Source organism: Hemitrygon akajei, unplaced genomic scaffold, assembly GCF_048418815.1.
Source record: "Hemitrygon akajei unplaced genomic scaffold, sHemAka1.3 Scf000072, whole genome shotgun sequence".
NCBI classification, from domain to species: domain Eukaryota; kingdom Metazoa; phylum Chordata; class Chondrichthyes; order Myliobatiformes; family Dasyatidae; genus Hemitrygon; species Hemitrygon akajei.
The window spans coordinates 1,706,359-1,732,925 of record NW_027331958.1 but is presented as its reverse complement, the minus strand read 5'-3'; the positions used below and the strand labels follow the sequence as shown (position 1 = coordinate 1,732,925).

The following is a 26,567-nucleotide window of genomic DNA, read 5'->3' as shown; positions in this document are numbered from 1 at the left end:
GACCATCGATTGTACAACACTCCCCAGACACCATCTTGACCATCGATTGAACAACACTCCCCAGACACCATCTTGACCATCTATTGTACAACACTCCCCAGACACCATCTTGACCATCGATTGTACAACACTCCCCAGACACCATCTTGACCATCTTTTGTAAAACACTCTCCAGACACCATCTTGACCATCTATTGTACAACACTCCCCAGACACCATCTTGAACATCTATTTTACAACACTCCCCAGACACCATCTTGACCATCTATTGTACAACAGTCCCCAGACACCATCTTGACCATCGATTGTACAACACTCCCCAGACACCATCTTGACCATCGATTGTACAACACTCCCAGACACCATCTTGACCATCGATTGTACAACACTCCCCAGACACCATCAATCACTGTCATGGGGCTGCTGGGCTGATTTACTCGTTCCTACACCATATCTTCTGAATAATTGTCTATTGGTGTTCCAACCATTACAATTCTAACAGAAACATCTCACAGGTTAATTTTTCGTGAGGGAACAAAGGATGTTTCATTATAACAGATACAAAGTAACATTTCATAAATGTAAATTGGTCAGTGGATGTAAATAATCTGGAATTGGTTGGGAGGTGGTGGGTGGAGAGATTCCATCAACATTACTGAAGATTTATTCTGGGCCCCACACAGTGACACAATCATGAAGAAGGCACACCAGAAGCTATATCTCATTAGGAGATTGAGGAGATTTGCCTTGTTACCAAAGACTCCAGCAAATTTCTACAGATGTACCGTGGAGAGGATTCTGACGGGTCGTATCACTGTCTGGTGTGGAGGGGCCACTGCACAGGATCGGAAAAAGCTGCTGAGGGTTGTAAACTCAGCCAGCTCCATCATGGGCTCTATCTTCCCCATCATCGAGGACATTTTCAAAAGGAGATGCATCAAAGATTAAAGTTCAGATTAAATTTATTATCGATGCACTTGTTTATTACTCTAACAAACACGAGAAAATCGGCAGATGCCAGACATCCAAAGCAACACACACAAAATGCTGGAGGAATTTAGCAGGTCAGGCAGCATCTGTGGAAAAGAGTAAACTCCCAATGATTCAGACCAAGACACTTCTTCAGGACTGAGAGGGAAGGGGGAAGATGCCTGAATTAAAAGGTGGGGGTAGGGGAGAGAGGTTGGCTGGAAGGTGATAGGTGAAGCCAGGTGGGTGGAAAAGGTCAAGGGCTGGAGAAGAAAGTATCTGATAGGAGACCAGAGTGGACAATACGAGGAAGGAGAGGAAGAGGTGAACCAGGGGTAAGTAACAGTTGGGTGAGAAGAAATAAAAGGTCAGAGTGGAGAATAGAGGAAGTAGGAGGAGGAGGGGGGAGTTTTGTTCAGCAGAAGGAGAAATCGATATTCATACCAGCAGGTTAGATTGTACAGAAAGAATATAATGTGTTGCTCCTTGACCTTGAGGGTGGCCACATCTTGGCACAAGAGGAGACCATGGATCAACATGTCGGAACGGGAATGGGAATAGTCATTAAAATATTTGGCCATCAGGAAATCCCGCTCATGTTGGATAGTGTGGAGGTGCTCGAGAAGCTGTTCCCCCAGCTTACGACAGATCTCACCATTGTAGAGGAGGCCACACCGGGAACACTGGACACAACAGACAGCAGATTCACGGTTGATGTGTTGCCTCATCTGTTTGGGGCCCTGAATGGAGGAGAGGGAGGAGGTGTCGGGGCAGGGGTAAGTGCTGGGAGGGAGATTAGTGGGGAGGGATGAATGGACAAGGCAATTGTTGAAGAAGCGACCACTGTGAAAAGCAAAGGGGTGGTGGGGGTGCGGGGGGGAAGGTAAAGATATGTTTCGTGGTCTGATCTCTTTGGATATGGCTGAAGTTTCAGAGCATAATTTGTTGGAGAGGGAGGCTGATGGGTGGTAGATGAGGACAAGAACAACTCGATCACTATTATGATGGTGGGAAGGTAGAGTGAGTGCAGATGTACATGAAATGGAGGAGTTGTGGGTAAGGGAGGGGAAACTCTGTTCTTTAAATGAGGACATCTCTGATGTCTTGGAATGGAAAACCACAACCTGTGAAGAGATGTTGCAGAGGTGTGGAGGTGCATCTTGGGTCAAGATGAGGCCACCCTCAACGTGGAGGAGCAACACCTTATATGGGTAGCCTCCTACCTATTCGTATGAATATCGATGTCTCTTACAGTAAGCAACATTTATTCCCCCACCCATCACCAGCGTCCAAATCTGTCCACTGAAATACACACACTCCCTTATCTTTGCTCTGTAATACCTCTAACCTTCACTCTCAAATCCCTCTCCTCACATCTCCCTCTCGGCATTCACTCTGTCTGCATCACTCTCTTTTCAGCCTCTCCTTCCCTCCCTCTAGTTGGAGTGTCACTCTCACTGATCTCTCTGCCCAACTTTCCTTACACAGTCATCACTCTCTCTTCACTCACCTCATTCCTCCCACTCCAGCATCCCACCTCTCTCTCCATCCCTCTCCCCTGTGTGTTTTCACTCATTTCCTTCTGTCCACGTAGTGAATTACTCAATTCCCACGGCAGTCATTTCTATGCCTCATCAGTCACCGTGTAACTCTTCACAGTCATTCCTTCCTTCTTCTCTGTGACCATCCTCCCCTCTCACCTCCATCACTCCTCCCCTCCCTCCAGTAACACTCAGTCACTCCACACCTCTCCACTCATTCCTCCCAGCCGACTCTCTCCAACCCCCAACAAAGCCTCATCCCTCACGACTCACCAAACCCAACCCAACAGACAGGAGAGAGGAACCACTGACTCCATCATTCACACTCCTACCCACAATGCACTGTACATCCAGTAGGTGAACTGGTCCATGGGAGGTTCAACCCCACAGAGTGACAGAGACTGAATGAACACAGACCGACATGAGACTTGGTACCTGAGGATGTGTCTCCCGCTGGGACAGAGGACAGTTCCTGTCTGTGCTCTCCAGTAGACAATCCTGTAGACCGATCCAGTGTTGAAGTCTCCAGGTCTGGAACAAAGTAACACAGACCCGGGAGATTGGCAGACCTTAAACATCACAACAGGGACAAGCAGTTGTACAGACGAGCGTTTCTCCGGATGCTAGGAATTCAGAACAATGCACAGAAAATGCTGAAGGTCCATCAGCATCTCTGGAGGAGAATAAACAGTTGAAGTTTTGGGGCAAGTTACTTCTTCAGGACTGGAAAGGAAGGGGGCAGAAGCCCGAATAAGAAGGTGGAGAGTGTACAAGCTGGTAGGTGATAGGTGAAGCCAGGCAGTGAGAAGATGTCTGGGAACGTGAGCAGGATGATGCGAGAAGCTGGGAGGTGATATGTGGAAAAGTTAAAGAGATGAAGCAGGTGAAATCCAACGAGACAGGACAGTGGACAACGGATTAAATAGATGGAGGAGGGGGACCAGAGGAAGGAGATGGGCAGATGAGGAGAGGGGAAGGGCGAAGAGGAGAGCTAGAATGGGAGTGGAAAAAGAGGGAAGTGGGAGGGAGAAGAATTTACAGGATGTAAGAGAAATCGATATTCATGCCATCAGGTTGGTGGTGACCCTGACAGACTATGAGGTGTTGCTCTTCAAACCTGGGGGTGATCTCATCAAGTTAGAGGAGGCCGTAGACAGTCATATCAGAAGGGAATGGTAAGTAGAATTAAATTGGGTAGCCACCGGAACAAGAATTTAACAAAGAGGTCTCTAATCTGAAAAGAAACCAAAACCATCTAGTCACCATTCACCACCTCTCCCTCCCAAAGTTTCTGTGAGTGGACACGTCTCTCAGACAAAGTCCAGATGAATATCGAGGACCAAAAGAGGGAAAGATCGTTCTATTCATTGACCCTCACAAACCCCATCATGAATACCTGAGCTCAGAGACCCTGCTGGGCTGCTGGTCAAACCCAGACCAGGCTCTCCTGTCGTTGTTTCCTGGGCTTCCCAAGTTGTGTCTGACTGGGAATCTGTACCTGAGCTCACAGACCCTGCTGGGCTGGTGGTCAAACCCAGACCAGGCTCTCCTGTCGTTGTTTCCTGGGCTTCCCGAGTTATGTCCAACAGAGGTTCTGCAAAAAGATACAAAGGAAGGGTAAAGTAGTAAACAAGTTTTACATTCAGTCAGGAAGGAACTCAAATGGCAGGAACAGGAGGCTCAATTCCAGGTCAAATCTGTCCTCTGAAATACACACACTCCCCTCTCCTTTGGTCTTTAATATCTCTACCCTTGTCTCTCAAATCCCTCTCCTCACATCTCCCACATTGCACCTCCCTCTCCACCCCTCTCACCCATTTTCTGCTGTCCACGTACTGAATTACTCATGACTAGAATCAACTCGTGCCAGAGCGAGGACCTGGACCCACTGTGATTTGCCTATCACAATAGCTCTACAAATCAAATCAAATTAAGCTTAATTATCATTCAAACCATACATGGATACAGCCGAACGAGACCGCATTCCTCTGGGGACAAGGGACAAAACATTCAAAATAGCAAGCAAACATTCAAAAACATTGAGTAACAGAGTTCAGAATATCGAGCAAAGAAGCATCTTCACTTGAAAAGGAAATCATACAGAGTCCACGACCCTGAGAGACAATGTCCAGCAGTCGATGGTACTGACTCCCGGCAGTGTACAGACACACGCAATCCAGCCTGTCAGTCCACCGCTCAAACACGATAGGGCAGAGAGGGGTGGAGTGACTGAGTGACACAGGAGGGAGGGGAGGAGTGATGGAGGTGGGAGGGGAGGATGGTCACAGAGAGGAAGTGAGGATTGACTGTGAGGAGTTACACGGTGACTGATGAGACACAGAAACGACAGGAGAGGGATTTGAGTAATTCAGTACATGGACAGAAGGAAATGGGTGAAAACACACTGGAGAGAGGGATGGGGAGAGAGGCGGGATGCTGGAGTGAGAGGAATGAGGCGAGTGAAGAGAGAGTGATGATTGTGTGAGGTGAGTTGGGCAGAGAGATCAGTGAGAGTGACACTCCAAATGGAGGGAGGAAAGGAGAGACTGAAAAGAGAGTGATGCAGACAGAGTGAATGCCGAGAGAGCGGGATGTGAGGAGAGGGATTTGAGAGACAAGGGTGGAGGATTGGAGGAGGGGGAACAGAGGGAGATGATGGACAGATGAGGTGAAGAGAAGAACCAAGATGGGAGCCGGAGTGGGGATGCAGATCGAGAGAAGTGGTAGGGGGTAGAAATTACCGGAAATTATAAAAATCAATGTTTATGTCATCAGGATGGAGGCTACCCAGAAGGAATGTGAGGTATTGCCCCTCCATCCTGATTCTGGCCTCATCAGGTGAGTGCAGGAGCCCTTGGACAGACACGTGGGAATGGGAATGGGAAGTTGAATTGAAATGGGTAGCCACTGGGACAAAAATTTGGAAAGGAGTTCTCTGATCTGAAGAGATACCAAAACCATCCAGTCCCTGTTCAGCAACTCTCCCTGGTGAATGTCTGTGACCGGTCACTACTCTCAGTCAAAGCCCAGGTGAATATTTGGGGCTGAAGGAAAGAAAGATTGTTCCCTTCAATGATCCCCACCACAGTTACCCGAGCTCGCAGACCCTGCTGGGGGGGTGGTCAAACCCAAATCAGGCTCTCCAGTCACTGATATCCGGATTTCCTGAGTTGTGTCCGACTGGGAATCTGTACCGGAGCTCGCAGACCCTGCTGGGGTGGGGGTCAAACCCAGACTCGGCTCACTTGTCTCTGATCCCCTCTAATTTCCTGTTTAATACCTCCAACCCTTGTCGGCCAAACCCATCTTGTCACGTGTCCCTCTCTCTGTCTGAATCACTCTCCGGTCAGTCACTCCTTCCTTCCCTCAGTTGGAGTGTCCCCTTCACTAATCTCTCTCCGTCTCCCCTTCCCCTCTGCATCTCCCCGTCTCCCCCTCTCCTCGGACCCTCACCATCTCCCCCTCCCCTCAGACCCTCACCATCTCCCCCTCCCCTCAGACCCTCACCATCTCCCTCTCCCCTCAGACCCTCACCATCTCCCACTCCCCTCAGACCCTCACCATCTCCCCCTCCCCTCTGCCTCTCCCTCTCCCCACCTCCCTCTTTCTCTCTCCCCGTCTCCCCCTCCACTCTGCCTCTCCCTCTTTCTCTCTCCCCGTCTCCCCCTCCCCTCTGCCTCTCCCTCTTTCTCTCTCCCCGTCTCCCCTTCCCCTCTGCCTCTCTCCCCCTCCCCTCTGCCTCTCCCTCTTTCTCTCTCCCCGTCTCCCATTCCCCTCTGCCTCTCCCTTTCTCTCTCCCCGTCTCCCATTCCCCTCTGCCTCTCCATCTTTCTCTCTACCCGTCTCCCCCTCCCCTCTGCCTCTCCCTCTTTCTCTCTCCCCATCTCCCCCTCCCCTCTGCCTCTCCCTCTTTCTCTCTCCCCGTCTCCCCCTCCCCTCTGCCTCTCCCTCTCCCCTCTCTCCCCCTCCCCTCTGCCTCTCCCTCTCCCCTCTGCCTCTCCCTCTTTCTCTCTCCCCGTCTCCCATTCCCCTCTGCCTCTCCATCTTTCTCTCTCCCCGTCTCCCCCTCCCCTCTGCCTCTCCCTCTTTCTCTCTCCCCGTCTCCCATTCCCCTCTGCCTCTCCATCTTTCTCTCTCCCCGTCTCCCCCTCCCCTCTGCCTCTCCCTCTTTCTCTCTCCCCGTCTCCCCCTCCCCTCTGCCTCTCCCTCTTTCTCTCTCCCCGTCTCCCATTCCCCTCTGCCTCTCCCTCTTTCTCTCTCCCCGTCTCCCCCTCCCCTCTGCCTCTCCCCCTCCCCTCTGCCCATCTCCCTCTTTCCCTCTGCCCCTCCCCCTCTACCCCACACCTCGGGCGCTCCCTGTGGTGGAGATCTGACGTGTAAGACCGTGATTGGAGAGAGTTCTGAGCATGCGCAGAAATCTGAGAAAGATCGAGAAACATCGAGAAGCATGGCGCTGTGAGACTCGCCTCACTGCACCCTCTCCCCTCACTCCCTCCATTTCCTGTCAGCCTCACTCCACCCTCTCCCCTCACTCCCTCCATTTCATGTCAGCCTCACTCCACCCTCTCCCCTCACTCCACCCTCTCCCCTCACTCCCTCCATTTCCTGTTAGAGTCACTCCACCCTCCCCTCACTCTCACCCCTCACTCCCTCCATTTCCTGTCAGCCTCACTCCACCCTCCCCTCACTCTCCCCTCACTCCCTCCATTTCCTGTCAGCCTCACTCCACCCTCACCTCACTCCCTCCATTTCCTGTCAGCCTCACTCCCCCCTCCCCTCACTCCCTCCATTTCCTGTCAGCCTCACTCCACCCTCTCCCCTCACTCCCTCCATTTCCTGTCAGCCTCACTCCACCCTCTCCCCTCACTCCCTCCATTTCCTGTCAGCCTCACTCCACCCTCTCCCCTCACTCCCTCCATTTCATGTCAGCCTCACTCCCCCCTCACTCCCTCCATTTCCTGTCAGCCTCACTCCACCCTCTCCCCTCACTCCCTCCATTTCCTGTCAGCCTCACTCCACCCTCTCCCCTCACTCCCTCCATTTCCTGTCAGCCTCACTCCACCCTCTCCCCTCAATCCTTCCATTTCCTGTCAGCCTCACTCCCCTCTCACTCCCTCCATTTCCTGTCAGCCTCACTCCACCCTCTCCCCTCACTCCCTCCATTTACTGTCAGCCTCACTCCACCCTCTCCCCTCACTCCCTCCATTTCCTGTCAGCCTCACTCCACCCTCTCCCCTCACTCCATTTCCTGTCAGCCTCACTCCCTCCATTTCCTGTCAGCCTCACTCCCTCCCTCCCCTCACTCTCACCCCTGCTCCCTCCATTTCCTGTCAGCTTCACTCCACCCTCTCCCCTCACTCCATTTCATGTCAGCCTCACTCCACCCTCTCCCCTCACTCCCTCCATTTCCTGTCAGCCTCACTCCCCCCTAACTCCCTCCATATCCTGTCAGCCTCACTCCCTCCCTTTCCACACTCTCACCCCTGCTCCCTCCATTTCCTGTCAGCTTCACTCCACCCTCTCCCCTCACTCCCTCCATTTCCTGTCAGCTTCACTCCACCCTCTCCCCTCACTCCACCCTCTCACCTCACTCCCTCCATTTCATGTCAGCCTCACTCCACCCTCTCCCCTCACTCCCTCCATTTCCTGTCAGCCTCACTCCACCCTATCCCCTCACTCCCTCCATTTCATGTCAGCCTCACTCCACCCTCTCCCCTCACTCCACCCTCTCACCTCACTCCCTCCATTTCATGTCAGCCTCACTCCACCCTCTCCCCTCACTCCCTCCATTTCCTGTCAGCCTCACTCCACCCTCTCCCCTCACTCCCTCCATTTCATGTCAGCCTCACTCCACCTTCTCCCCTCACTCCATTTCATGTCAGCCTCACTCCACCCTCTCCCCTCACTCCCTCCATTTCCTGTCAGACTCACTTCACCCTCACTCCCTCCATTTCCTGTCAGCCTCACTCCACCCTCTCCCCTCACTCCCTCCATTTCCTGTCAGCCTCACTCCACCCTTTCCCCTCACTCCCTCCATTTCATGTCAGCCTCACTCCACCCTTTCCCCTCACTCCCTCCATTTCCTGTCAGACTCACTCCACCCTCACTCCTCACTCCCTCCATTTCATGTCAGCCTCACTCCACCCTCTCCCCTCACTCCCTCCATTTCATGTCAGCCTCACTCCACCCTCTCCCCTCACTCCCTCCATTTCCTGTCAGCCTCACTCCACCCTCTCCCCTCACTCCCTCCATTTCATGTCAGCCTCACTCCACCCTCTCCCCTCACTCCCTCCATTTCATGTCAGCCTCACTCCCCCCTCACCCCTAACTCCCTCCATTCCCTGTCAGACTCAATCCACCCTCACTCCCTCCATTTCTTGTCAGCCTCACTCCACCCTCTCCCCTCACTCCCTCCATTTCCTGTCAGCCTCACTCCACCCTCTCCCCTCACTCCCTCCATTTCCTGTCAGCCTCACTCCACCCTCTCCCCCACTCCATTTCCTGTCAGCCTCACTCCCTCCATTTCCTGTCAGCCTCACTCCCTCCCTCCCCTCACTCTCACCCCTGCTCCCTCCATTTCCTGTCAGCCTCACTCCACCCTCTCCCCTCACTCCCTCCATTTCCTGTCAGCCTCACTCCACCCTCTCCCCCACTCCATTTCCTGTCAGCCTCACTCCCTCCATTTCCTGTCAGCCTCACTCCCTCCCTACCCTCACTCTCACCCCTGCTCCCTCCATTTCCTGTCAGCTTCACTCCACCCTCTCCCCTCACTCCATTTCATGTCAGCCTCACTCCACCCTCTCCCCTCACTCCCTCCATTTCCTGTCAGCCTCACTCCCCCCTAACTCCCTCCATATCCTGTCAGCCTCACACCCTCCCTCTCCACACTCTCACCCCTGCTCCCTCCATTTCCTGTCAGCTTCACTCCACCCTCTCCCCTCACTCCCTCCATTTCCTGTCAGCCTCACTCCACCCTCTCCCCTCACTCCCTCCATTTCCTGTCAGCCTCACTCCACCCTCTCCCCACTCCCTCCATTTCATGTCAGCCTCACTCCACCCTCTCCCCTCACTCCACCCTCTCACCTCACTCCCTCCATTTCATGTCAGCCTCACTCCACCCTCTCCCCTCACTCCATTTCCTGTCAGCCTCACTCCACCCTCTCCCCTCACTCCCTCCATTTCATGTCAGCCTCACTCCACCCTCTCCCCTCACTCCACCCTCTCACTTCACTCCCTCCATTTCATGTCAGCCTCGCTCCACCCTCTCCCCTCACTCCCTCCATTTCCTGTCAGCCTCACTCCACCCTCTCCCCTCACTCCCTCCATTTCCTGTCAGCCTCACTCCACCCTCTCCCCTCACTCCCTCCATTTCATGTCAGCCTCACTCCACCCTCTCCCCTCACTCCCACCATTTCATGTCAGCCTCACTCCACCCTCTCCCCTCACTCCCTCCATTTCCTGTCAGACTCACTCCACCCTCACTCCCTCCATTTCCTGTCAGCCTCACTCCACCCTCCCCCCCTCACTCCCTCCATTTCCTGTCAGCCTCACTCCACCCTCTCCCCTCACTCCCTCCATTTCATGTCAGCCTCACTCCACCCTTTCCCCTCACTCCCTCCATTTCCTGTCAGACTCACTCCACCCTCACTCCTCACTCCCTCCATTTCATGTCAGCCACACTCCACCCTCTCCCCTCACTCCCTCCATTTCCTGTCAGCCTCACTCCACCCTCTCCCCTCACTCCCTCCATTTCATGTCAGCCTCACTCCACCCTCTCCCCTCACTCCCTCCATTTCATGTCAGCCTCACTCCACCCTCTCCCCTCACTCCCTCCATTTCATGTCAGCCTCACTCCACCCTCTCCCCTCACTCCCTCCATTTCATGTCAGCCTCACTCCACCCTCTCCCCTCACTCCCTCCATTTCCTGTCAGACTCACTCCACCCTCTCCCCTCACTCCCTCCATTTCATGTCAGCCTCACTCCACCCTCTCCCCTCACTCCCTCCATTTCATGTCAGCCTCACTCCACCCTCTCCCCTCACTCCCTCCATTTCCTGTCAGCCTCACTCCACCCTCTCCCCTCACTCCCTCCATTTCCTGTCAGACTCACTCCACCCTCACTCCCTCCATTTCCTGTCAGCCTCACTCCCCCTCTCCCCTCACTCCCTCCATTTCATGTCAGACTCACTCCACCCTCACTCCCTCCATTTCCTGTCACTCACACCACCCTCACTCCCCCCATTTCCTGTCAGCCTCACTCCACCCTCAACCCTCACTCCCTCCATTTCCTGTCAGACTCACCCACCCTCTCCCCTCACTCCCTCCATTTCCTGTCAGCCTCCCTCCCCTCACTCCCTCCATTTCCTGTCAGCCTCACCCTCCCACCTCTCACTCTCCCCTCACTCCCTCCATTTCATGTCAGCCTCACTCCACCTTCTCCCCTCACTCCATTTCATGTCAGCCTCACTCCACCCTCTCCCCTCACTCCCTCCAGTTCCTTTCAGACTCACTTCACCCTCACTCCCTCCATTTCCTGTCAGCCTCACTCCACCCTCTCCCCTCACTCCCTCCATTTCCTGTCAGCCTCACTCCACCCTTTCCCCTCACTCCCTCCATTTCATGTCAGCCTCTCTCCACCCTTTCCCCTCACTCCCTCCATTTCCTGTCAGACTCACTCCACCCTCACTCCTCACTCCCTCCATTTCATGTCAGCCTCACTCCACCCTCTCCCCTCACTCCCTCCATTTCATGCCAGCCTCACTCCACCCTCTCCCCTCACTCCCTCCATTTCCTGTCAGCCTCACTCCACCCTCTCCCCTCACTCCCTCCATTTCATGTCAGCCTCACTCCACCCTCTCCCCTCACTCCCTCCATTTCATGTCAGCCTCACTCCCCCCTCACCCCTAACTCCCTCCATTTCCTGTCAGACTCACTCCACCCTCACTCCCTCCATTTCTTGTCAGCCTCACTCCACCCTCTCCCCTCACTCCCTCCATTTCCTGTCAGCCTCACTCCACCCTCTCCCCCACTCCATTTCCTGTCAGCCTCACTCCCTCCATTTCCTGTCAGCCTCACTCCCTCCCTCCCCTCACTCTCACCCCTGCTCCCTCCATTTCCTGTCAGCTTCACTCCACCCTCTCCCCTCACTCCATTTCATGTCAGCCTCACTCCACCCTCTCCCCTCACTCCCTCCATTTCCTGTCAGCCTCACTCCCCCCTAACTCCCTCCATATCCTGTCAGCCTCACACCCTCCCTCTCCACACTCTCACCCCTGCTCCCTCCATTTCCTGTCAGCTTCACTCCACCCTCTCCCCTCACTCCCTCCATTTCCTGTCAGCCTCACTCCACCCTCTCCCCTCACTCCCTCCATTTCCTGTCAGCCTCACTCCACCCTCTCCCCACTCCCTCCATTTCATGTCAGCCTCACTCCACCCTCTCCCCTCACTCCACCCTCTCACCTCACTCCCTCCATTTCATGTCAGCCTCACTCCACCCTCTCCCCTCACTCCATTTCCTGTCAGCCTCACTCCACCCTCTCCCCTCACTCCCTCCATTTCATGTCAGCCTCACTCCACCCTCTCCCCTCACTCCACCCTCTCACTTCACTCCCTCCATTTCATGTCAGCCTCGCTCCACCCTCTCCCCTCACTCCCTCCATTTCCTGTCAGCCTCACTCCACCCTCTCCCCTCACTCCCTCCATTTCCTGTCAGCCTCACTCCACCCTCTCCCCTCACTCCCTCCATTTCATGTCAGCCTCACTCCACCCTCTCCCCTCACTCCCTCCATTTCATGTCAGCCTCACTCCACCCTCTCCCCTCACTCCCTCCATTTCCTGTCAGACTCACTCCACCCTCACTCCCTCCATTTCCTGTCAGCCTCACTCCACCCTCCCCCCTCACTCCCTCCATTTCCTGTCAGCCTCACTCCACCCTCTCCCCTCACTCCCTCCATTTCATGTCAGCCTCACTCCACCCTTTCCCCTCACTCCCTCCATTTCCTGTCAGACTCACTCCACCCTCACTCCTCACTCCCTCCATTTCATGTCAGCCACACTCCACCCTCTCCCCTCACTCCCTCCATTTCCTGTCAGCCTCACTCCACCCTCTCCCCTCACTCCCTCCATTTCATGTCAGCCTCACTCCACCCTCTCCCCTCACTCCCTCCATTTCATGTCAGCCTCACTCCACCCTCTCCCCTCACTCCCTCCATTTCCTGTCAGACTCACTCCACCCTCACTCCCTCCATTTCCTGTCAGCCTCACTCCACCCTCCCCTCACTCCCTCCATTTCATGTCAGCCTCACTCCACCCTCTCCCCTCACTCCCTCCATTTCCTGTCAGCCTCACTCCACCCTCTCCCCTCACTCCCTCCATTTCCTGTCAGACTCACTCCACCCTCACTCCCTCCATTTCCTGTCAGCCTCACTCCCCCTCTCCCCTCACTCCCTCCATTTCATGTCAGACTCACTCCACCCTCACTCCCTCCATTTCCTGTCACTCACACCACCCTCACTCCCTCCATTTCCTGTCAGCCTCACTCCACCCTCAACCCTCACTCCCTCCAATTCCTGTCAGACTCACCCACCCTCTCCCCTCACTCCCTCCATTTCCTGTCAGCCTCCCTCCCCTCACTCCCTCCATTTCCTGTCAGCCTCACCCTCCCACCTCTCACTCTCCCCTCACTCCCTCCATTTCCTGTCAGCCTCACTCCACCCTCTCCCCTCACTCCCTCCATTTCATGTCAGCCTCACTCCACCCTCTCCCCTCACTCCACCCTCTCACCTCACTCCCTCCATTTCATGTCAGCCTCACTCCACCCTCTCCCCTCACTCCCTCCATTTCCTGTCAGCCTCACTCCACCCTCTCCCCTCACTCCCTCCATTTCATGTCAGCCTCACTCCACCCTCTCCCCTCACTCCACCCTCTCACCTCACTCCCTCCATTTCATGTCAGCCTCGCTCCACCCTCTCCCCTCACTCCCTCCATTTCCTGTCAGCCTCACTCCACCCTCTCCCCTCACTCCCTCCATTTCCTGTCAGCCTCACTCCACCCTCTCCCCTCACTCCCTCCATTTCATGTCAGCCTCACTCCACCCTCTCCCCTCACTCCCTCCATTTCATGTCAGCCTCACTCCACCCTCTCCCCTCACTCCCTCCATTTCCTGTCAGACTCACTCCACCCTCACTCCCTCCATTTCCTGTCAGCCTCACTCCACCCTCTCCCCTCACTCCCTCCATTTCCTGTCAGCCTCACTCCACCCTTTCCCCTCACTCCCTCCATTTCCTGTCAGACTCACTCCACCCTCACTCCTCACTCCCTCCATTTCATGTCAGCCACACTCCACCCTCTCCCCTCACTCCCTCCATTTCATGTCAGCCTCACTCCACCCTCTCCCCTCACTCCCTCCATTTCCTGTCAGCCTCACTCCACCCTCTCCCCTCACTCCCTCCATTTCATGTCAGCCTCACTCCACCCTCTCCCCTCACTCCCTCCATTTCATGTCAGCCTCACTCCACCCTCTCCCCTCACTCCCTCCATTTCCTGTCAGACTCACTCCACCCTCACTCCCTCCATTTCCTGTCAGCCTCACTCCACCCTCTCCCCTCACTCCCTCCATTTCCTGTCAGCCTCACTCCACCCTCTCCCCTCACTCCCTCCATTTCCTGTCAGCCTCACTCCACCCTCTCCCCTCACTCCCTCCATTTCCTGTCAGACTCACTCCACCCTCACTCCCTCCATTTCCTGTCAGCCTCACTCCCCCTCTCCCCTCACTCCCTCCATTTCATGTCAGACTCACTCCACCCTCACTCCCTCCATTTCCTGTCACTCACACCGCCCTCACTCCCTCCATTTCCTGTCAGCCTCACTCCACCCTCAACTCTCACTCCCTCCATTTCCTGTCAGCCTCACTCTCCCTCACTCCAGGGGACGGGGACGGCTCATTCTGACCCTGCCCGGTGTGAAGGGGGAAACGGGAAAGGTGATCACAGACCACGGGCAGGGCAGCCGACTGGAAAACTCAGCCCGTGGTGTGTGTTGGTGACCTGGGACGTCCCAGAATTTTCCCACAACTACCACACTGCTGTGTCACTGGGGAACGGTGACCTACCTGTACAGTACACAGTGTAGTTACTCCATGTTGTCGACCACAGCCAATACACAAAGTAACCGGAGCAGTTTTTCACATTGATCCCCCGGCTCCAGGAACAGGTGTTTCCAGCCCAGGTGAAGCAGACGGTCCTGGTCACCTCCCCCTCTCCCACGTTGGGATGGGGACCTGGAATGAGATTTATAAACACTGTAAAATGTACCCGGCCCCACAGTACAGCGGGGAATGTGAATCAGGACCCACTGTAAATCAGTGGTTCACAACCCACGGTCCGGTCCGGCCTCAGTCAGCACTGAGCTGCTGCCCTCTCCCTCTCCACCCCACCCTCCCCACAGCAGCACCTTCATCTTCTGAATGAGCCCCCCATGATGGACCTTGTCAAACGTCTGGGGGATCTCACTGAAACCTATCTGAAGAGATCCGGGTCATCAGTTTGACTCTCCCCAAAAATAACCGAGCCCCACTGATGTAAACTCTGACCCTACCATTTAACCAGCCTGGGATCTCCCCGGAGCAGCGATACTGTGGAACAACCGTCTCGGGAATCTTCCATCCTCCGGAACTGAAACAACAATCAGAGAGTCAGTCACTGATCTGACGGAGTTTATTCACTGAGAGAGACATGGGAAATTACACTCACCCTGTCCGTACCCTGTCTCTGGTCAATAACCCCCAATCCTGGGAATTCCCTCTCTGTTGTACCTCCCCATTGTCTCTACCCCGAGAATGTGGGATCTCCCCTCTCCCTGTATTTACTCCCCATCTCAGTGTAGTCACTGACGATCCCGGTCTCCCTGCATTTCCCATTCACACACCCCTTGTTCCCCTGTTTACATTCCCCTTCTGTGTCCAGTTTCTCAGTGATTATCTCCTCACTTTACCTGTTAAATCTGTACCATCCCACAGCAAGATTTACATCACCCATCCATTGTCCACCGGTACACTCAGTGTTGGAACAATCCGTGCTCCTCCAGGGCTGATCCAGGACGGTGTGGGTTACACACGGATCACCGAGTGTGGAGTCTGTGACTGAGGGACAGAACGATGTTCAGTGTTAATGTACAGCTCACGTTCCCCATCCTCTATCCCTGCCAATCACAACCCCCATCTGCACTTCCACCCTCAGCAACCCCTGGGTAACAATATTTATTTTTATTCCTCGAAGGGACGTGAGTTTCAGAGTCTGAGCCAGTGTATAACTGCCCCTCCAGAGGTTCCCTTGAGAAGGTGGTGGTGGTGGCCTGTCCTTGGCCTGTTGCAATCCTTGATGTGTGGGGACACCCACAATGATGATCCGGAGTTCCAGGGTTTTGACCCAGTGACACTGAAGGAGCAGCAATGTATTTCCAAGGCATGGCAATATGTAATTTGGAGGGAAAGATCTGGAAATTTCCACAACCCCCAACTGTCCATAGCCCTCTCTCAGCATCACCCCTCCACTCCAGCCCCTTCTCAACATCCCTCCTCCACTCCAGCCACCTCTCGGATTCCCTCCTACACTCCATCCCCCACTCAATTGACAACAGGTGAAGGAGTAGGCCATTCGGCCCTTCTAGCCAGCACCGCCACTCACTCTGATCATGGCTGATCATACACAATCAGTACCCCATTCCTGCCCTCTCCCCATACCCCTTGACCCCGCTATCTCAAGAGCTCCATCTAACTCTCTCTTGAAAGCATCCAGAGACTTGGCCTCCACTGCCTTCTGGGGCAGAGCATTCCACATATCCACCACTCTCTGGGTGAAAAAGTTTTTCCACACATCTCTGTTCTAAATGGCCTACCCATTTCATCATCCCTCCTCCACTCCAATCCCCTCTCAGCATCCCTCCTCCACTCCAGCCCCCTCTCAACATCCCTACTCCACTCAAATCCCCTCTCAGCATCCCTCCTCCACACCAATCCCCTCTCAGCATCCCCCTCCACCCCACTCCCCTCTCAGCATCCCCCTCCACCCCACTCCCCTCTAGCATCCCTCCTCCAGTCGTCCCCTCTCAGCATCCTCCTCCACTCCAATCCCCAATCAACATCCCTCCTCCACTCCAATCCCCTCAGCATCCCTCCTCCAGTCCAGTCCCCTCTCAGCATCCCTCCTCCACTCCACTCCACTCCCCTCTCAGCATCCTTCCTCCACACCAATCCCTTCTTAGCAATCCCTATTGCACTCCAGCCCCCTCTCAGCATCCCTCCTCCAGTCCAGTCCCGTCTCAACATCTCTCCTCCAGTCCCATCCCCTCTCAGCATCCCTCCTCCAGTCCAGTCCCGTCTCAACATCCCTCCTCCACTCCCGAACCAGAAGGAATGTGAGATATTGCCCCTCCATCCTGATTCTGGCCTCATCAGGTGAGTGCAGGAGTCCTTGGACAGACACGTGGGAATGGGAATGGGGAGTTGAATTGAAATGGGTAGCCACTGGGACAACAATTTGGAAAGGAGGTCTCTGATCTGTAGAGATACCAAAACCATCCAGTCCCTGTTCAGCAACTCTCCCTGGTGAATGTCTGTGACCGGTCACTACTCTCAGTCAAAGCCCAGATGAATATTTGGGGCTGAAGGAAAGAAAGATTGTTCCCTTCAATGATCCCCACCACAGTTACCCGAGCTCGCAGACCCTGCTGGGGGTGTGGTCAAACCCAAATCAGGCTCTCCAGTCACTGATATCCGGATTTCCTGAGTTGTGTCCGACTGGGAATCTGTACCGGAGCTCGCAGACCCTGCTGGGGTGGGGGTCAAACCCAGACTCGGCTCACTTGTCTCTGATCCCCTCTAATTTCCTGTTTAATACCTCCAACCCTTGTCGGCCAAACCCATCTTGTCACGTGTCCCTCTCTCTGTCTGAATCACTCTCCGGTCAGTCACTCCTTCCTTCCCTCAGTTGGAGTGTCCCCCTTCACTAATCTCTCTCCGTCTCCCCTTCCCCTCTGCATCTCCCCGTCTCCCCCTCTCCTCAGACCCTCACCATCTCCCTCTCCCCTCAGACCCTCACCATCTCCCCCTCCCCTCAGCCTCAACATCACTCCCACTCCCCGTCTCCCCTTCCACTCGACCCCTCACCATCTCCCCCTCTCCTCGGACCTTCACCATCTCCCCCTCCCCTCTGCCTCAACGTCACTCCCACTCTCCTCAACCACTCCCCATCTCCCCCTCTCCCCTGCCCATCACCTCAGCCTCTCCCCGTCTCCCCCTCCCCTCTACCTCTCCCTCTTTCTCTCTCCCCATCTCCCCCTCCCCTCTGCCTCAACATCACTCCCACTCCCCGTCTCCCCTTCCCCTCGACCCCTCCCCATCTCCCCCTCTCCTCGGACCCTCACTATCTCCCCCTCTCCTCGGACCCTCACCATCTCCCCCTCTCCTCAGACCCTCACCATCTCCCCCTCCCCTCAGACCCTCACCATCTCCCTCTCCCCTCGGCCTCAACATCACTCCCACTCCCCGTCTCCCCTTCCCCTCGACCCCTCCCCATCTCCCCCTCTCCTCGGACCCTCACCATCTCCTCCTCTCCTTGGACCCTCACCATTTCTCCTCCCCTCAGACCCTCACCATCTCCCTCTACCCTCGGACCCTCACCATTTCTCCTCCCCTCAGACCCTCACCATCTCCCCCTCTCCTCGGACCCTCACCATTTCTCCTCCCCTCAGACCCTCACCATCTCCCTCTACCCTCAGCCTCAACGTCACTCCCACTCTCCTTGTCCACTCCCCATCACCTCAGCCTCTCCCCGTCTCCCCCTCCCTCTTTCCCTGTCCCTACCTCTCCCCCTCCCCTCTGCCCATCTCCCTCTTTCCCTCTCCCCCTCCCTCTTTCCCTCTCCCTACCTCTCCCCCTCGTCTTTCCCTCTCCCCCTCCCTCTTTCCCTCTCCCCACCTCTCCCTCTTTCCCTCTGCCCCTCCCTTTCTACCCCACACCTCGGGCGCTCCCTGTGGTGGAGATATGACGTGTAAGACCGTGGTTGGAGAGAGTTCTGAGCATGCGCAGAAATCTGAGAAAGATCGAGAAACATCGAGAAGCATGGCACTGTGAGACTCGTCTGGTTTTGCTGCTGTTGTCAATAAAATTCTATTCTTCCAGAATATGTTTCGTTATTAGAAACCCACGGAACGTATTAATATAAAGAACATGACATAGTGTCAGAAGTTGGTCTGGAAATATAATCCGTTTTCTCCGGGAGAATCGAAGATAATCGGAAAAAACTGAGTTTGCACTGTTTTGGTGTTTGCTAACAGTTTTACAAATGGAAGGGCTGCGACCGGCACCGACACTTCATTTGTTGGGGAACTGGAGAAAATTTCAACAACGTTTTGAGATTTATGTATCGGCAATCGGAGCAGATAAAATCAGGCCTCTCCCTCTTACCCCCTCCCCGTCCCCTCTGCCCCTCCCTTTCTTCCCCTCACTCCCTCCATTTCCTGTCAGCCTCACTCCACCCTCTCCCCTCCCTCCATTTCCTGTCAGCCTCACTCCCCCCTCCCCTCACTCTCACCCCTGCTCCCTCCATTTCCTGTCAGCCTCACTCCCCCCCTCCCCTCACTCTCACCCCTGCTCCCTCCATTTCCTGTCAGCCTCACTCCCCCCTCCCCTCACTCTCACCCCTGCTCCCTCCATTTCCTGTCAGCCTCACTACCCCCCTCCCCTCACTCTCCCCTCAATCCCTCCACTCCATTTCCTGTCAGCCTCACCCTCCCTCCCCTCAATCCCTCCATTTCCTGTCAGCCTCACCCTCCCTCCCCTCACTCCCTCCATTTCCTGTCAGCCTCACTCCCCCCTCCCCTCACCCTCCCTCCCCTCAATCCCTCCATTTCCTGTCAGCCTCACCCTCCCTCACTCCAGGGGATGGGTAGACTCTCTCCCGGCAGCTGACACAGCATTGTGGGCCGAAGGGCCTGTGCTGTGCTGTACTGTTCTGTGTTCTATGATCTCTGTCACAGGTCAGACTGGGCAGTTTCATTCTGACCCCGGTGTGAAGGGGGATACGGGAAAGGTGATCACAGACCACGGGCAGGGCAGCCGACTGGAAAACTCAGCCTGTGGTGTGTGTTGGTGACTCAGGACGTCCCAGAATTTCCCCACAACTACCACACTGCTGTGTCACTGGGGAACGGTGACCTACCTGCACAGTACACAGTGTTGCTCAAGGGTGTCGACCACAGCCAATACACAAAGTAACCGGAGCAGTTTTTCACATTGATCCCCCGGCTCCAGGAACAGGTGTTTCCACCCCCAGTGAAGCAGACGGTCCTGGTCACCTCCCCCTCTCCCACATTGGGATGAGGACCTGGAATGAGATTTATAAACACTGTGAAATGTACCCCGTCCCACAGTACAGCGGGGAATGTGAATCAGGACCCACTGTAAATCAGTGGTTCACAACCCACGGTCCGGTCCGGCCTCAGTCAGCACTGAGCTGCTGCCCTCTCCCTCTCCACCCCACCCTCCCCACAGCAGCACCTTCATCTTCTAAATGAGCCTCCCATGAGGGACCTTGTCAAACGTCTGGGGGATCTCACTGAAACCTATCTGAAGAGATCCGGGTCATCAGTTTGACTCTCCCCAAAAATAACCGAGCCCCACTGATGTAAACTCTGACCCTACCGTTTAACCAGCCTGGGTACAGCCCGGAGCAGCGACCCTGTGGAACGACCGTCTCGGGAATCTTCCATCCTCCAGAACTGAAACAACAATCAGAGAGTCAGTCCCTGATGTGAAGGAGTTCATTCATCCAGAAAAACACGGGAAATTACACTCACCCTGCCCGTACCCTGTCTCCGGTCAATAACCCCCCCAATCCTGGGAATTCCCTCTCTGTTGTACCTCCCTCTTGTCTCTACCCCGAGAATGTGGGATCTCCCCTCTCCCTGTATTTACTCCCCATCTCAGTGTAGTCACTGATGATCCCGGTCTCCCTGCATTTCCCATTCACACACCCCTTGTTCCCCTGTTTACATTCCCCTTCTGTGTCCAGTTTCTCAGTGATTATCTCCTCACTTTACCTGTTAAATCTGTACCATCCCACTGCAAGATTTCCATCACCCATCCATTGTCCACTGGTACACTCAGTGTTGGAACAATCCGTGCTCCTCCAGGGCTGATCCAGGATGGTGTGGGTTACACACGGATCACCGAGTGCGGAGTCTGTGACTGAGGGACAGAACGATGTTCAGTGTTAATGTACAGCTCACGTTCCCCATCCTCTATCCCTGCCAATCACAACCCCCATCTGCACTTCCACCCTCAGCAACCCCTGGGTAACAATATGTATTTTTATTCCTCGAAGGGACGTGAGTTTCAGAGTCTGAGCCAGTGTATAACTGCCCCTCCAGAGGTTCCCTTGAGAAGGTGGTGGTGGTGGCCAGTCCTTGGCCTGTTGCAATCCTTGATGTGTGGGGACACCCACAATGATGATCCGGAGTTCCAGGGTTTTGACCCAGTGACACTGAAGGAGCAGCAATGTATTTCCAAGGCCTGGCAATATGTAATTTGGAGGGAAAGATCTGGAAATTTCCACAACCCCCAACTGTCCATAGCCCTCTCTCAGCATCACCCCTCCACTCCAGCCCCCTCTCAACACCCCTCCTCCACTCCAGCCGCCTCTCAGATACTCTCCTCCACTCCAGCCACCTCTCGGATTCCCTCCTACACTCCATCCCCCACTCAATTGACAACAGGTGAAGGAGTAGGCCATTCGGCCCTTCTAGCCAGCACCGCCATTCACTCTGATCATGGCTGATCATACACAATCAGTACCCCGTTCCTGCCCTCTCCCCATATCCCTTGACCCCACTATCTATAAGAGCTCTATCTAACTCTCTCTTGAAAGCATCCAGAGACTTGGCCTCCACTGCCTTCTGGGGCAGAGCATTCCACATATCCACCACTCTCTGGGTGAAAAAGTTTTTCCACATCTCTGTTCTAAATGGCCTACCCATTTCATCATCCCGCCTCCACTCCAATCCCCTCTCAGCATCCCTCCTCCACTCCACTCCCCTCTCAGCATCCCTCCTCCACTCCAGCCCCCTCTCAACATCCCTCCTCCAGTCCAGTCCCATCTCAACATCCCTCCTCCAGTCCAGTCCCATCTCAACATCCCTCCTCCACTCCACTCCCCTCTCAGCATCCCTCTTCGTCCAGTCCCGTCTCAACATCTCTCCTCCACTTCAGTCCCCTCTCAGCATCTCTCCTCCACTCCCCTCTCAGCATCCCTCCTCCACTCCACTCTCAGCATCCCTCCTTCAGTCCAGTCCCGTCTCAACATCTCTCCTCCACTCCAGTCCCCTCTCAGCATCGCGCACTCCACTCCACTCCGCTCTCAGCATCCCTCCTCCACTCTAGTCCCCTCACAGCATCTCACCTCCACTCCAGCCCCCTCTCAACATCCCTCCTCCAGTCCACTCCACTCCTCTCTCAGCATCCCTCTTCGTCCACTCCCCTCTCAGCATCCCTCCTCCACTCCAATCCCCTCTCAGCATCCCTCCTCCACTCCACTCCCCTCTCAACATCCCTCCTCCACTCCAGCCCCCTCTCAACATCCCTCCTCCAGTCCACTCCACTCCTCTCTCAGCATCCCTCTTCGTCCACTCCCCTCTCAGCATCCCTCCTCCAGTCCAGTCCCCTCTCAGCATTGCCCACTCCACTCCACTCCCCTCTCAGCATCCCTCCTCCAGTCCAGTCCCGTCTCAACATCCCTCCTCCACTCCCGAACCAGAAGGAATGTGAGGTATTGCCCCTCCATCCTGATTCTGGCCTCATCAGGTGAGTGCAGGAGGCCTTGGACAGACATGTGGGAACGGGAATGGGAAGTTGAATTGAAATGGGTAGCCACTGGGACAACAATTTGGAAAGGAGGTCTCTGATCTGAAGAGATACCAAAACCATTCAGTCACTGTTCAGCAACTCTCCCTGGTGAATGTCTGTGACCGGTCACTACTCTCAGTCAAAGCCCAGGTGAATATTTCGGGCTGAAGGAGAGAAAGATTGTTCCCTTCAATGATCCCCACCACAGTTACCCGAGCTCGCAGACCCTGCTGGGGGGGTGGTCAAACCCAAATCAGGCTCTCCAGTCACTGATATCCGGATTTCCTGAGTTCTATCCGACTGGGAATCTGTACCGGAGCTCGCAGACCCTGCTGGGGGGGTGGTCAAACCCAGACTCGGCTCACTTGTCTCTGATCCCCTCTAATTTCCTGTTTAATACCTCCAACCCTTGTCGGCCAAACCCATCTTGTCACGTGTCCCTCTCTCTGTCTGAATCACTCTCCGGTCAGTCACTCCTTCCTTCCCTCAGTTGGAGTGTCCCCTTCACTAATCTCTCTCCGTCTCCCCTTCCCCTCTGCATCTCCCCGTCTCCCCCTCTCCTCGGACCCTCACCATCTCCCTCTCCCCTCAGACCCTCACCATCTCCCTCTCCCCTCGGCCTCAACATCACTCCCACTCCCCGTCTCCCCTTCCCCCCGACCCCTCCCCATCTCCCCCTCTCCTCGGACCCTCACCATCTCCCCCTCTCCTCGGACTCTCACCATCTCCCCCTCTCCTCAGACGCTCACCATCTCCCCCTCCCCTCAGACCCTCACCATCTCCCTCTCCCCTCGGCCTCAACATCACTCCCACTCCCCGTCTCCCCTTCCCCTCTGCATCTCCCCGTCTCTCCCTCTCCTCGGACCCTCACCATCTCCCTCTCCCCTCAGACCCTCACCATCTCCCTCTCCCCTCGGCCTCAACATCACTCCCACTCCCCGTCTCCCCTTCCCCTCGACCCCTCCCCATCTCCCCCTCTCCTCGGACCCTCACCATTTCTCCTCCCCTCAGACCCTCACCATCTCCCTCTACCCTCGGACCCTCACCATTTCTCCTCCCCTCAGACCCTCACCATTTCTCCTCCCCTCGGACCCTCACCATTTCTCCTCCCCTCGGACCCTCACCATCTCCCTCTACACTCAGCCTCAACGTCACTCCCACTCTCCTCGTCCACGCCCCATCACCTCAGCCTCTCCCCTCTCTCCCCCTCCCCTCTCTCCCCCTACCCTCTGCCCCTCCCCCTCTTTCCCTCTGCCCCTCCCTTTCTACCCCACACCTCGGGCGCTCCCTGTGGTGGAGATATGACGTGTAAGTCCGTGATTGGAGAGAGTTCTGAGCATGCGCAGAAATCTGAGAAAGATCGAGAAACATCGAGAAGCATGGCACTGTGAGACTCGTCTGGTTTTGCTGCTGTTGTCAATAAAATTCTATTCTTCCAGAATATGTTTCGTTATTAGAAACCCACGGAACGTATTAATATAAAGAACATGACATAGTGTCAGAAGTTGGTCTGGAAATATAATCCGTTTTCTCCGGGAGAATCGAAGATAATCGGAAAAAACTGAGTTTGCACTGTTTTGGTGTTTGCTAACAGTTTTACAAATGGAAGGGCTGCGACCGGCACCGACACTTCATTTGTTGGGGAACCGGAGAAAATTTAAACAACGTTTTGAGATTTATGTATCGGCGATCGGAGCAGATAAAATCAGGCCTCTCCCTCTTACCCCCTCCCCCTCCCCTCTGCCCCTCCCTTTCTTCCCCTCACTCCCTCCATTTCCTGTCAGACTCACTCCCCCTCTCCCCTCACTCCCTCCATTTCCTGTCAGCCTCACTCCACCCTCTCCCCTCACCCTCTCCCCTCACTCCCTCCATTTCCTGTCAGCCTCACTCCCCCTCTCCCCTCACTCCCTCCATTTCCTGTCAGCCTCACTCCACCCTCTCCCCTCACTCCCTCCATTTCCTGTCAGCCTCACTCCACCCTCTCCCCTCACTCCCTCCATTTCCTGTCAGCCTCACTCCACCCTCTCCCCTCACTCTCTCCATTTCCTGTCAGCCTCACTCCACCCTCTCCCCTCACTCCCTCCATTTCATGTCAGCCTCACTCCACCCTCCCCTCACTCTCACCCCTCACTCCCTCCATTTCCTGTCAGCCTCACCCTTCCTCACTCCAGGGGAAGAGTAGACTCTCTCCCGGCAGCTGACACAGCATTGTGGGCCGAAGGGCCTGTGCTGTGCTGTACTGTTCTGTGTTCTATGATCTCTGTCACAGGTCAGACTGGGCAGTTTCATTCTGACCCTGCCCGGTGTGAAGGGGGAAACGGGAAAGGTGATCACAGACCACGGGCAGGGCAGCCGACTGGAAAACTCAGCCCATGGTGTGTGTTGGTGACTCAGGACGTCCCAGAATTTCCCCACAACTACCACACTGCTGTGTCACTGGGGAACGGTGACCTACCTGTACAGTACACAGAGTTATTCCAGGGTGTCGGCCACAGCCAATACACAAAGTAACCGGAGCAGTTCTTCACATTGATCCCCCGGCTCCAGGAACAGGTGTATCCAGACTGGGTGAAGCAGACGGTCCTGGTCACCTCCCCCTCTCCCACGTTGGGATGGGGACCTGGAATGAGATTTATAAACACTGTAAAATGTACCCGGTCCCACAGTACAGCGGGGAATGTGAATCAGGACCCACTGTAAATCAGTGGTTCACAACCCACGGTCCGGTCCGGCCTCAGTCAGTACTGAGCTGCTGCCCTCTCCCTCTCCACCCCACCCTCCCCGCAGCAGCACCTTCATCTTCTGAATGAGCCTCCCATGAGGGACCTTGTCAAACGTCTGGGGGATCTCACTGAAACCTATCTGAAGAGATCCAGGTCATCAGTTTGACTCTCCCCAAAAATAACCGAGCCCCACTGATGTAAACTCTGACCCTACCGTTTAACCAGCCTGGGTAGTACCCGGAGCAGCGATCCTGTGGAACGACCGTCTCGGGAATCTTCCATCCTCCAGAACTGAAACAACAATCAGAGAGTCAGTCACTGATCTGAGGGAGTTTATTCACTCAGTGAGACATGGGAAATTACACTCACCCTGTCCGTTCCATGTCTCTGGGCAATAACCCCCCAATCCTGGGAATACCCTCTCTGTTGTACCTCCCCCTTGTCTCTACCCCGAGAATGTGGAATCTCCCCTCTCCCTGTATTTACTCCCCATCTCAGTGTAGTCACTGATGATCCCGGTCTCCCTGCATTTCCCATTCACACACCCCTTGTTCCCCTGTTTACATTCCCCTTCTGTGTCCAGTTTCTCAGTGATTATCTCCTCACTTTACCTGTTAAATCTGTACCATCCCACAGCAAGATTTCCATCACTCATCCATTGTCCACCGGTACACTCAGTGTTGGAACAATTCGTGCTCCTCCAGGGCTGATCCAGGACGGTGTGGGTTACACACGGATCATCGAGTGTGGAGTCTGTGACCGAGGGACAGAACGATGTTCAGTGTTAATGTACAGCTCACGTTCTCCATCCTCTTTCTCTGCCAACCACAACCCCCATCTGTACTTCCACCCTCACCAACCCCTGGGCAACAATATTTATTTTTATTCCTCGAAGGGACGTGAGTTTCAGAGGCTGAGCCAGTGTATAACTGCCCCTCCAGAGGTTCCCTGGAGAAGGTGGTGGTTATAGTGAGCTGCCTTCCTGAACTGCAGCAATCCTTGATGTGTGGGGACACCCACAATGATGATCCGGAGTTCCAGAGTTTTGACCCAGTGACACTGAAGGAGCAGCAATGTATTTCCAAGGCATGGCAATATGGAATTTGTAGGGAAAGATCCGGAAACTTCCACAACCCCCAACTGTCCATAGCCCTCACTCAGCATCGCGCCTCCACTCCAGACCCCTCTCTACAGCCCTCCTCCACTCCAGCCGCCTCTCAATTGACAATAGACAGTAGGTGCAGGAGTAGGCCATTCGGCCCTTCTAGCCTGCACCGCCACTCACTGTGATACATTCAGGGTGTACATCCACCCTCTACTCCACTCCCCTCTCAGCATCCCTCCTCCACTCCTCTCCACTCTCAGCATCCCTCCTCCCCTCCACTCCCCTCTCAGCATCCCTCCTCCAGTCCAGTCCCGTTTCAATATCTCTCCTCC

The 26,567-nt window shown here is 55.1% G+C and overlaps 1 protein-coding gene across 1 annotated transcript in view; it reads right to left on the bottom strand.

Moving 5' to 3' along the window:
• The window catches only part of LOC140722206 (uncharacterized), a 49,872-nt gene extending 27,039 nt beyond the window's left edge, over positions 1 to 22,833 (bottom strand). Inside the window, exons 1-5 of the mRNA XM_073036996.1 lie at positions 22,815 to 22,833; positions 19,727 to 19,891; positions 5,603 to 5,722; positions 3,907 to 4,104; positions 2,946 to 3,041 (exon numbers count right to left, since the gene is read on the bottom strand). Of these exons, the coding sequence (XP_072893097.1) occupies positions 2,946 to 3,041; positions 3,907 to 4,104; positions 5,603 to 5,722; positions 19,727 to 19,891; positions 22,815 to 22,833 (598 nt within the window). The remainder of the gene's footprint in view (positions 1 to 2,945; positions 3,042 to 3,906; positions 4,105 to 5,602; positions 5,723 to 19,726; positions 19,892 to 22,814) is intronic.
• Positions 22,834 to 26,567: the final 3,734 nt, after the last annotated feature.